The sequence below is a fragment of the Rana temporaria genome, chromosome 6, assembly GCF_905171775.1.
Source record: "Rana temporaria chromosome 6, aRanTem1.1, whole genome shotgun sequence".
Lineage (NCBI taxonomy): Eukaryota > Metazoa > Chordata > Amphibia > Anura > Ranidae > Rana > Rana temporaria.
In genome coordinates this window covers 152,317,506-152,330,218 of record NC_053494.1, presented here as the reverse complement: position 1 = coordinate 152,330,218, position 12,713 = coordinate 152,317,506, and the positions used below count along the sequence as shown (strand labels likewise).

General features: G+C 42.8%; 1 protein-coding gene across 2 annotated transcripts in view; it reads left to right on the top strand.

The window, feature by feature from the left end:
• The window catches only part of COL18A1 (collagen type XVIII alpha 1 chain), a 243,257-nt gene extending 230,773 nt beyond the window's left edge, over positions 1–12,484 (top strand). For both annotated transcript variants that reach the window (XM_040357625.1, XM_040357624.1), the window contains 6 exons: positions 1,144–1,272; positions 4,770–4,799; positions 4,882–5,100; positions 5,183–5,380; positions 7,122–7,234; positions 9,029–12,484. In XM_040357625.1, coding sequence (XP_040213559.1) covers positions 1,144–1,272; positions 4,770–4,799; positions 4,882–5,100; positions 5,183–5,380; positions 7,122–7,234; positions 9,029–9,242 — 903 coding nt within the window. In that variant the 3' untranslated portion in view covers positions 9,243–12,484. The remainder of the gene's footprint in view (positions 1–1,143; positions 1,273–4,769; positions 4,800–4,881; positions 5,101–5,182; positions 5,381–7,121; positions 7,235–9,028) is intronic.
• Positions 12,485–12,713: the final 229 nt, after the last annotated feature.

Here is a 12,713-nt window from a genome sequence, read left to right as displayed (position 1 = left end):
ATGTGTCCCTTGTGCCAATGCCTTTTGTTTTAGTTGAAATTCCCATCCCTGCCATCATAATTTTCCAGTGCAACGGGGGTTAATACAACTAGGGGGCTGTCACATGTCCTCATCAAGTTAGCCTGACTATGCCAACCTTTTTCCCCCAGTTCCACTATACATAGAAGTTGTACTACAGCTTCTATCAATGAAATGTGATCTATGAATAGAGGGGGCAGACCTATACATCATCCTCCAGTCCTCCATTCATAGGTCCTGTTTCATTCATGGAAGCTGTAGTACATGGAGTAGCTGGGTGGAAAGGGTGGCCATAGTCAGGCTTTATTAATGAGAGCTTAAGACAGCCCTTTAATCCCATTGATCAGTGGTTCTTGTTACTGGCACAGCATTTACAACCTATTACTGTATGTTGGTAAGATGACATTTGGAGCTTTGGCACTGATTGATCACAGCCCTTTAATCCACATCTATATGTGCCACAATTTCTTTACAAAAGTGACGAATTGTTAAGAGATTAATACCCACTGTCTACATCTTGAGGTATGTTGTATACAGGGCTGGACTGGGACAAAAATTTGGCTCTGGACTTCATCCAGACTGGCCCACCTTGACATGTCTCTCCTATGGCGGCCGGACAACTTCTGCACCCCCCCCCCAGCCACCCAAGCCCCCTCTCCCACTTCACTAGCCACTAGCCGTTCTACTTTATTAGAGTAGAACGGTTGGTACTGGTACTTTTATATGCAGTACCAGTGGGGAAGCTAGACATTATTTAACCCAGGGCAAAGAATCAGTTTGGTGCCCGCCCCACCCCTTATGGGACAAGTTTAGGCAGAGGTGAGAAACTCCCAGGCCATAGCTGTTGAGTCAGCTGTCTGTCCCCTCTCCTATGCTCCTCTGTCGTCCCCCCTGCTTCTCTGGTCCTCCCCCTGATTCTCTGTTCCTCCCAGGTGAGCGCTGCGGGGAGGGAGAGACAGGGGAGCAAAGGGGGGCGGCGGTCCGCTGTCACTAAAGCGAGCCCACTGAGCCATCGGCCCACCGGGAAACTCCCTGTAGTCCCAATGACCAGTCCATCCCTGGTTGTATATGTAGAAATAATGCTATGCTATTTTTTTTTAAATGCCCTCTTTCTTGTTCCATTAGGCAACGGTATTGCAGACGTTTCAGACAATGATTAATCTGCGGCAGTCCTTGCAGGAAGGGACCATTGTACTAGTGCTGGAAACAGCAGATCTGTATGTACGAGTCAGAGATGGCTTCAGAAAGATTCTTGTGAGTATCAATGTTTTGTATTAAAATCAAATGTTGAAGTGTTTATTTACCATCCATTGATCAAATCCTGTCTATGTTGAACTCAAGTATCGACATTTTGAAGAAACAGAGAATAATTGGCAATAATTTCTCTCTAGCTTTTGAAAAAAATGTAATGCTCAAAAGCAGATTCACATACTTGTGATGTATTACCAGACACATATTTGCATGTTAACCACTTTAGCCCTTAATGACCAGGCCATTTTTTGCGATACGGCACTGCATTGCTTTAACTGACAATTGCGCGGTCATGCGACGCTGTACTCAAACAAAATTTACTATTTTTTTCCTCACAAATAGAGCTTTCTTTTGGTTGTATTTGATCACCTCTGGGGGTTTTATTGTTTGCGCTATAAACAAAAAAAGACCAACAATTTTTAAAACAAAACTATATTTTTTACTTTTTGCTATAATAAATATCCCCTTCCCCCAAAAAATCAGTTTAGGCCAATATGTATTTTTCTACATATTTTTGGTAAAAATATCACAATAAGCATATGTTGATTGGTTTGCGCAAAGGTTATAGCGTCTACAAAATAAGGGACAGATTTATGGCATTTTTAATATATTTTTTTTTCACTAGTAATGGCGGTGATCAGCGATTTTTCGCGGGACTGCGACATTGCGGTGGACAGATAGGACACTTTTGAGACTTTTTTGGTAGCAGTGACATTTATACAGCAATCGGAGTTTAAAAAAATGCACTGATTACTGTATAAATGACACTGGCAGGGAAGGGGTTAGCATTAGTGGTGATCAAGGGGTTAAATGTGTTCCCTGGGAGGTATTTCTAACTGTGGGGAAGGGGAATGACTGGGAGTAGAAAGAGATCTCTGTTCCTAATCACTAGAAACAGACCATCACTGTACTTCCCTGTTAGAACGATGATCTGTTTGTTTACATTGACAGATTCCCGTTCTGGCTCTCTGTAGAGCGATTGTCGGTGGCCATGCGCATTATCTCCCCTGTTGTGCATCGGGCGCGTGCGTGCCTGCTAAAGTTGTTACCACTATGACGATTCGCGGGAACGAGCCGTCATGCCGCCGTATAATGACGGCGGCTGGTTAGCAAGCGGTTAATGTGAATTTCGTTTAAGGAAACCAATCCATTTTGAATGAGCTGTCAACACAATTTTTTAATGAACCTGCATCTTCTTTTCTTTTAATGCAGTGCCCCACAATTGACAGTGTGGTCAAAATTAAGGGCACCACACTAAGTTACATGCTTTATGGCAACATTCGGTAAACCTGCCTATAGGTATTAACAGTGGTTTGAGGAGGAATTGTGGTTATTGCCCATAGAATCCTTCATTGTTCCAGTGCATTATGGGAGAATGAAGGAGAAGGCCAGGAAAAACAGCTCTCCTTTATGACAATATGGTATATCAACTGTAAACAGTCATTTACTCCGAAAGTAATCTGACTACACACAATAATATACATAAAAAATCTAATGCAAGCAAAAATGTACTTTTGAGTAAATAATATATTGTTGTCTTAGTTAAAAAACAGCTTTTCAGAATACATCTGTTTGTGTTTGATGAGCATTGACATCATGCATTATGCTTTTATGTCACTTAAAAGGACTATAATAGTTTTGGGTCAGTTTATTTACTTTTTTTAATTTACAGGCTTTTTTATTTAGAGGAACTGATGTTTCATATTTGTTTTCTACTATATGTGTTAAATCATTCTTTTAAAATTACACAATTGAAACATGATAAAGGATTCCCAGAGTACTATGAGTTAGCTAAAAAAAAAACACCACACAGCAAGGGCTGCCTGCCTGCTAGCTAATTTTGTTTAATGTTTAACTTTGGACTAAACTGTCTGATTAGAGACAGTCTGTGCTGAAGAATCATTTAGTTCTATTTGCAAATTGCAGTTGAACAGTCTCTGGAGGACATGAAAAAGACAGGGGGCCAGATTCACAGTGAGAGTACGCCGGCGTACTTTCAAATTTGCCGCGTCATATCTTTATTTTGAATTCTCAAACAAAGATACAACGGCATTTGGCTAAGATCCGACAGGCGTACGGCTTCGTACGCCTTCGGATCTTAGGATGCAATACTTCGGCGCCCGCTGGGTGGAGTTTGCGTAGTTTTCCGCGTTGGGTATGCTAATTAGCTGTTTACGGCGATCCACGAAGGTACGCGCGGTCGTCGCATTCTCTTACGTCGTCGCTAGTCGGCTTTTCCCGTCGTAAAGTTGCGACTGCTATTTCAATGGCTTATATTTAGACCAGCCATGTTAAAGTATGGCCGTCGTTCCCGCGTCGAATTTTGAATTTTTTTTTTTTGCGGAAGTCGTCCGGGAATAGGAAAGGACGTAACGCACGTCGCCGTTCAAAAAATTACGTCGGTGCGACGTCATTTCACGCAAAGCACGACGGGAAATTACAAAACGGGGCATGCGCAGTACGTTCGGCGCGGGAACGCGCCTAATTTAAATGATACACGCCCCATTTGAATTAGGCGGGCTTGCGCCGGACGGCTTTACGCTACGCCGCCGCAAGTTTACAGGCAAGTGCTTTGTGAATCAAGCACTTGCGCTGAAAACTTGCGGCGGTGTAACGTAAATGGGATACGTTACGCCGCCGGAATTGTACATGAATCTGCCCAGGTTGTCTACCTGCAGGCTAAGAAAACAGAATATTAACCACTTTCCACCCAGGCCAATTCTTACATTTCTCTCCCACATGTAAAAATCCTATTTTTTGTTTTGCTAGCAAATAAGTCAGAACCCCAAACAACAATCTTAATGCAACAAAAACACAATATATAACCCAATTTTTTGGGTAGAATATAGAAGATGATGTTACACCTGCTTTCCAGGGGGGAAATGGCAGTGTTTACATCTCCCAGGGTCATAGAGATGGCCTGGGACCATCCAGTCCTCAGACAGCTCTATGGTAATCCTGCGCTGTCCCCTCCCGCTGTCTGTAAAAACAATCCAGCTTCTAAATAGCCACTAGGATGGCTTTTACATTAGGCTCTGTTCACACCTAGGCAGTGTGGGCGTTTTTCTGCTCTAAGCCTCATTTTAATGGCCCCTGTTCACATCTGAATTTTTGGAGGACTCACAGGTGCTTGGCTTTCTCAGTGTAGTACAGGAGAGGTCATGGAAGTAGACCAAGCAGATCTGGGCTCCCCTGCTTTACACAGCCCCGTAACAGCTTATCAGCAGTGTCCAGCCAGAGGATTTCTGCCATTCTGCGTACATGCAGATGTGGGATTTCCCTTATTGGTAATCATCTATAATGTGATGTCAATTCATGTTTTCTAAACAGACCAGAAATTGTATGCATTTCTGTGATTCCAAGAACAACGTGTATCCTGTGTAGAGCATTTTCATGTCCATACATTGCAGTATTTGGAAATATGCATTTTCATTCCATCTGGGAATACGTATATGGTGTTTTAGACTTTAATAATAATGTTTACATTTTGTGTTTTCTAGCTTGGAGAATATGTAACCGGCAATGGTCAGGTAGGTCTCACTCCTTTCATTTTAGTTCCTATTTTTTTTAGTTATCTATGACTGGCTAATGATTAAAACATTTTTCTTCCAGGGTAATGAAATTGCTGCGAAAGAACCTCCTGTGGTCATTTATCCTTCTGGTAACAGAGACTCGGGATCCTATCAGTCTACAGATGAGTATGAGCCTCCCAGGAATGAAAGACCACCACCAGTTAATCCCCGTCCTCCACAGCCACCACCTCAAGTGTTCCCCAAGCCGGAGCCAGAAGACAATGTTCCTGTACATACACACCAGGAGTACCAGGCAGCGGTAAGCACAAGCTGGAAATGGTCACATTCTATTCAGTTCTTTTTTTGGTTTGCCTATTTACATGTCGCATTTCCCATTGCAGTTACACTTGGTGGCTCTGAATGCACCCCTAACTGGCAGCATGCGCTCCATACGTGGCGTGGACTTCCAGTGCTTTGAACAAGCCCGCAAAGCTGGACTTCACGGGACATTCCGAGCGTTCCTTTCTTCGCGTCTTCAGGATCTGTACAGTATTGTTCGCAAAGCTGACAGGCTGTCTGTGCCAATCGTTAATCTCAGGGTAAGTCTGGATGTATGTGGTTGCAGCCCATGAATTTGATGAAAGTGAAGCAAACTTTGTATGTAGATACAGCTCAAGCATAACTGTACCTCTCTGAAAAATTTCCAATTAAAAGGAAGGGAAAGCATCATTAAAGGGTATGCCCAGGTATCACTTAAACCTTGGTTTTCAACCTTTTTAAGACCAGGGCCTGGTATATTCTTCTAAATACACCCAGGCTGTAACTGTAAAAAAATCAAATAAAGCTTATACACACACTATAAAATGATGGGAATGGAAAACATGCATTGAAATGTTGGAAGGCTCTGGATGGGGTCAAGTGTTGGCCCTGTAGGATGTAGGTTCTGGGGGGGGGGGGGGGGGTTTGGGGCACTGTGGGACACTGTTGGAGTTTATGGGCATTGTAGGGCTAGAGGTTCTTAAGCAGGCTGCACACACACACACCGTGTGAGGTTGGGGGGTCACTGTTGAGGCTGAGGGCTCTTTGGGGACAATGTGGGCCACCGTGGGAGGTTGGAGGGGGGGGTACTGTGGAAGCTTAGAAACACTGTATAAGGTTAACAGATTTGTAGCTGGTTGGAGCTCCAGGAAAAGTGATTGAGTACCACTGCTTTAGAACATGTCCCAGCATTATTTTTTGTATGATCTTTTTTATCAAGTAAAAGCTTAAATTACTCCATTAAATTATCACCAGGCTTGTAGAATTCTTCCAGGGACAGCTGCCGGGAGGTCAGTTTCTACTAAAGTATGCAGGCCCCCAGAACTACATCTTCCCAGAGAACTTTTCCTACACACTGTGTAGCCAGGCTCTTGGGAGACGAGGCATCAACATTGTTTTGATGGGAAAGAAATCAATGTATGCATGTCAAGTGGGACAGTGAGGGGTAAGGATAGACATACTTTTGTAGTCCAGCAGGGGAGAACTGGGCAGGACCGACAACGATCCTTGGAATTTCAGAGCAGTAAAGGCACTTTGCAGACCAAACAGGAATTTAGGAGCGCACTCATTTCCTGGCAAATCAGCAGGTAGTTTTCTGTTCTTGCAGCATTTAAAAGGGATAACACATGAGGAAATGTGCATGTATGCAAGAATATTTTTTTTTCTTGCACTTTAACTGGCTTTACAGTTTGTATAAGGGCCCTTTCAAACGGGCTTGTCCGTGTACAGACTCTGCTTTGCTCAGCAGGGATCAATCCGCTGAGCAGGCGGATGACAGGTCCGTTTCCACTCACTGTGCGGAGATGGACCTGTCAAAGCCCACTGTCCTCTATGGAGATCGGGTGAAAACGGACCGCCTGTCCGTTTTTCATCCGATCCGATTCTCCTGACGGATGGAAAATAGGTTTGGATTTACGTCTGTATTTCACAAACAGGATCGGATTGGATATCGGCGGATGTCACTGCTGACATCCGACGCATCATAAGGCTGAATGAAGTGTCCGATCAGATCCACCTGAAAAACTGACATGCAGACTTTATCAGAAAGCCCATGTGAAAGGGACCTTATAGTGTTTTATAATGAGCTCTGCATGCCTATGAATGAACTACTGTGACCACTGGCTTCAGTTCGACTCAAAGTACTGGAGCCTGAAATTAAGCATGACAACCAGGTAACTAGCATTTTGTGATCAGATCAGAAAGTGATATCAAAACCCTATATTGCTTGTATAAAGGGTTTCCTTTATGTGAAACATTTATTTGTGTACATTTTCAATACTATGTGTCAATTGTCTATTATAGGATGAACCACTGTTTGACAACTGGGAGGCCCTTTTTGGCTCAGAAGGACAGATGAATCCTGGAGCTCGCATTTACTCATTTGAAGGAAGGGATGTTGCAACAGATTCTACTTGGTGAGTCAAAGGCCTATTTCCTAATGCAGGATACCTGTGTTCTGCGCATTCATTCCTGAATGCAAAGGCTCCAAGTGCGAGTGCCACTCAGTTCTGTGTTTAGCCCTGGCCAGTCACAGCCTGCCATAGGCTTTGACAGATTGCAGGCAGTAAGGCCCCGTACACACGGCCGAGGAACTCGACGTGCCAAACACATCGAGTTCCTCGGCCAGTTCAGTCCTGGAGCCGCCGAGGACCTCGGCGGGCCGAGTTCTCCCATAGAACAACGAGGAAATAGAGAACATGTTCTCTATTTCCTCGCCGAGGTCCTCGTCGGCTTCCTCGGCCGAAAGTGTACACACGGCCGGGTTTCTCGGCAGAATTCAGCCAGAAACTCGGTCGGAAGCTGAATTCTGCCGAGGAAACTGGTCGTGTGTACGGGGCCTTAGGCTGGATGCTGCACCTGTCCCATCCCTGTGCATTTATGAAACGTTATCTCTGTATTAAATAAATGTTTAACCTATTTTTGCTTATTTGACATTTTTGCACAATTTTGCATTATTTGCAGTGCTGGTGTTTTTAGTTAAATTTGATTTAGTTGTTTAGATGTTCTATTTCATGTTTCTTGCTTTTAGGTATTTGTGTACATGTAGACTTAAGCAAAATCTCAGATAAACTTTAACATGCTGATGTAATTCCAAAAAGTAATTTTCAATATTTTTAAATCTCCAGACTGCCATAAAGCAGACACTTCCTGTTATAGTGTGACAGTGCCCTGTCCATGCCACAAATATGCCCCTGTGTGTTGTCGCTGTGTCGTTAAAACCAACCATAGATGGATCAAAATTTTGCTGGTTTGGAAGGAACCAGATGAATTTTAAACCATCTATGGGCAGACTGGTTGTACTTAAGTTGATCTACCAATCAACTGCAGTTCAACCTGCCTGTCAGGTTTGTTTCATACAATCACTGTTGGCGGCTTCCAGAAGTGTTCATTGTATTCTGACAGAGGGTAAAACTCCCGCTGTCAGAATACAATAGCACAGCAGGAGGGATTCCTCCATCAACACTGACTGTTAATGGAGGAATCAAGCAATTTTCTTTTCTTTAGCTAGCGGTTGAAGAAAAGAAAATGGCATAACCTATGGTGAGCCTAAAGCCCTGTACACACGATCGGATATCTGATGGAATGTAGTCCGATGGATTTTTTCATCGGATATCCGATGAGGCTGACTTTCATCAGTCTTGCCTACACACCATCGGTTAAAAATCCGATCGTGTCCAACGCGGTGACGTAATACACTACGACGTGCTGAGAAAAATTAAGTTCAATGCTTCCGAGCATACGTCGACTTGATTCTGAGCATGTGTGGATTTTTGACCGATGGATTTCCCCAGACGATCGTTTTTTTTCTATAGTTTTTTTAGCCATAAGAAAAACTTAAAACAGGTTCTATTTTTTTTCACCGATGGGGCCCACACACGATCGGTTTGTCCAATGAAAATGGTCCATCGGTCTGTTTTCATCAGACGAACCGATCGTCTGTACGGGGCTTAAGGCTTCTGATGGAGACAAGTGCCCATTTTAACACAAATTATGCAGCCAAAATCCCCCCGTTATCACCTTTAGGAAACCCAATCTGAGATATGCCATAGAGTCATCGCTGGAGTACTTGTAGACAGAAAAGTGGCTGCAAATGTACTAGATCAGGATAAAAACCTGATGAAAATAAGTAACAAGTCAGCAAACTATATGTAATTTACTTAGGATTTGCATCTACATTAAGTATCACATTTCTTGTCCTTATACACTAGGCCACAGAAGATGATCTGGCATGGATCCGACGCCAAGGGTCGGCGTCTAACAGAGAGCTACTGTGAGACCTGGCGCACAGATGAAGGCATAGTCACCGGCCAGGCTTCCTCTGTCACAAACGGGAAACTTCTAGAGCAGCGTCCTCAGAGCTGCAATAAGAACTTCATTGTCTTGTGCATTGAAAACAGCTTCATGCCCGCTGGCCAGAAGTAGGCGCACGCTGAGCAGTCAGAGTGGTGCTGATGCTGACAGAGGCTGCACGCGGACTTCCTGAGATTCCTTTCTTGCGTCCAGAGACCAAAGAGTGTGTGAAGCTGCTCTTCTGTGAACATTCATGTGCAGCGTTACTGTCCCCTGGCTTCATGAGGCCACATCACTAGGATACACTGTCTGAGCTATTCCCTGCCTCAGCTTGGCAACAGAACTTTTAAGAAATTTCCAGTTTTTACATCCTGAAAGAGGCTGCAAATCCGAAAACCGCTATGAAAACCCAGCTGATTAAACATTGACCCTATCTGTGCCCTTTCTACTGAAAGCCCCATCTTGCCCAGAGCCAGTGGCGGCCTGTAAACAAACTGTCCTAAGAAGAACCGGCCTGAGAGCAGACATATAATGGATGCAGAGCTCATTGACGCATCCAAGTTGGAATAGCCTTTATTTTATTCTGTAATATTTAACCACTTGTAGTTACAGAGACACATGCATATCTCTTCATTAATCTCTTGTGAATGTCTGTTTCCTAGGTCTCTATGTCAAACATCTGGTGATTACCACTATATTTATTAGAGTACAGCTTCCTAGGAAACTTTTATGGTTGTGTACCTACAGGACCCAGTATTTACTGAGCAGCCTTCAGACTTTAGAGTGCTTCTAAAGTGTAGTCTTTAGGTTGGTTATTGCAGTAAATGCTGTTTTCAGTATACTGAGGCTGCTCTATACTTGACCTATGTAGCCCCGATGAGGGTACTTTGGACCTTTCTATTTGTTATTCAGGATGTATGTGTTGGAATTTACTGTTATATATATTTTCTTAAACATGTTTCAGAATGAGATGAATAGAAAGAGAAGCACGTTAGCCTGAGATTTCCCAGCTCTGCGAAGAATAAAACCGATTGGTATGGATAGAGCAGGAAATAGTTAAAACCATTGACTTTTTTGTTATCTATGTTCCATTGGGGAGATTTTTCTTCCCTTCCTGTCCTGTAGCCACAGCAAGAAGTGAGAGGAAATCTCTGTTAGGTAAAGGAAATTACCTTTTAGACATCACAAGTGTCCCCACTGGAATATTTCCCCTCTAATACTGTTCTATTGGCAAGTCGAAATTAAAAGTTTCCCACCATTTTCTTTACCAGTGGTCTCCAAAAAAATAGGGGATTACTCTCTCTCTGGAAACACAGACCGCAATAAGAACAAGCTAGAGGTTCTAATTCTTCTCTACTCTATCCAAACCAGAAAACAAATGGGTTTACATATACTTGGCCCCTTAATAAAGTTAGGTAGTATTTTGCAAATTAATCAATTCACCAAGCTATATACCATAGGTGTTATTTCACATAATAATTGTGACTATTAGTTTCAACTGCCATTGCTGATGATAATGGTAAAAAACAAAGATTGTTTTAGCCAAAGCTGTGCTATGGTGGGCATGTGGCAAAAGGTGCCTCTCTGCACCTCAAAGGCACCTCCTGCTGTGATTAAAAATAGGAACATTCATTTTATTCAAGTTTTTTTTCCCAGATGCTAATGCTACCCGCATACATCACTCTGTAGCCAGCTAGGTCGGAGCCCTTGTGTGCATCCAGGCCCCATAGACATCTTTTGTTCTGCTATATCTATAGTTCTGCCCTCGTTTGGGCTTAGTGCATTGAACCTAATATCTTAAACAAACTTTTGCTGCACTACCACATTAAACCACTAGGAGGAGCCATCATACCTCAATAATCCTGCCTGGCGTTAGCTGCAAGAAACACTTTAAAAAAAATGTATTTAGGTCACCCTTCCAGTGCAAATGTAGCACTGGTCCAGGTAAAGCACCCATGAATACACGCCCTTTATAGTGTGCACTAAACCAATTACTTTCTTTCCAGTACAGAGCAAGCCCAACTATCAGTGCTGTCACTGTTTACAAGGTAACTGCATTAGTACACACGCCGATAACCAGCTGTAATAAAACTATGCCACACCAATTATTTTAATGCCTGCTACAATGCTAGAAAAAGACAGATCGTTTCTAAAAGTAAGCTACAGAGAATAGCAGAGATCAGGTTTGCGAGGTGTTCCCCTTTAAGGACTAGTAGAAAACAAGTCTACAAGGAATCCAAGGGCTTCCATTACTGACCTTTCTGAAAATGCAAGTTGCCTGGTGTTTAACCTGACCTACTGATTTCAATTTGTTGAGTCACTAATCAAGGACAAGTATGAATGTCAAGAAACTCAGAGGTCTTTATCACAATACTTATTTTGGGTCAGGGACTAAAAGTATGGAAGCGAGAAGGGCCAGCCCGGCAACTAGCATATGCAGTAAGGGAAGGCAGCAATTGCAGCTTCTGTGTTTCTTTTGAACCTTAATGGATTTTCATTATGTTTCATTTACCTGTATAAGACGTATGGTAATACATCTAGTGGTCTCAAAAGCCATCTCTGTAAGATAAACCTTATTTAGGACCATCAAGGTTTTGCTGTGTGCTGCCAGGTAAGAGGAGGGGCTGTGACAACCCTGTGACAAAACAACAATAGCATAAACCAAGACTGTCTTGCTCAGCATTGTTTGGTTCGTAAAGAACCTTTAAGATCTAAGGCTCCGTTCACACCTAATGCCGTAGTCGACTCCCAGCAGGGGTCCAATGCGTCCTGGTTTACCATTTCAGCCCAAATTTTTGTCTGAATTCGGACCAAAAGACGCACAGGGATTCGCATCGGAGATATGTGAACCGGCTCCATAGCTCACATTCTCTTGCTATTACGTATTGGATGCGGAGATCACACATCCAATTCGCAATAGTGTGAACCCAGCCTAAAGAATTGGTATCCATTTTTTCTGTTGAATTCCTCCCACAGCTATGTTTTCTAATTGGGTGAAACTGGCCTTTAAACTGCATTGTTACCTGTATTTAAAGCAAGGTGCTGCGTTTTAAGACCTGTTTGCTGTTGGTTGTATGTATGTGTTAGGGCTGCAATCTGGTTATAAGAGTGCCTTAGCTGTGTACACATTCATTGTAAGCTTTGTGCAGCTGGGAATGCACATCGGTATTTGATGCTAGTAAGTCACCAGTGATCACTCATATCCCTCATTTGTCTAAAAGGTGCTAAAAATCTTTATTTTTTTAAATGCTTTTAGAATATTTTAAGACAGGAAACAGATGGAAGTCGTCTACCATAATCTTTGTATTTTAAAAGAAGAAAATGAAGCCTGTGGATGTTTCAAGTTCATGTCTATAAATACTTCCTAGGACTAATGTGTGGTGTGGTCTCTTTCTTTCTTTATAGCGAGGGCAATTGGGAAAAGTATGCGCTAAGGTCAGCCAATTGTTTCCAGAACCAATAATTGGCCCCATCAGTGGAATGCATTTCGTAGAAAAGTGAGCATGATAAAAAAAAAAAAAACCTGCTATGCAAATCTCCAATTACTGCGCTTAGCTTTTTGCTGCATTACAGGAAAAAAAAAAAAAAAAAACACTTTCTATA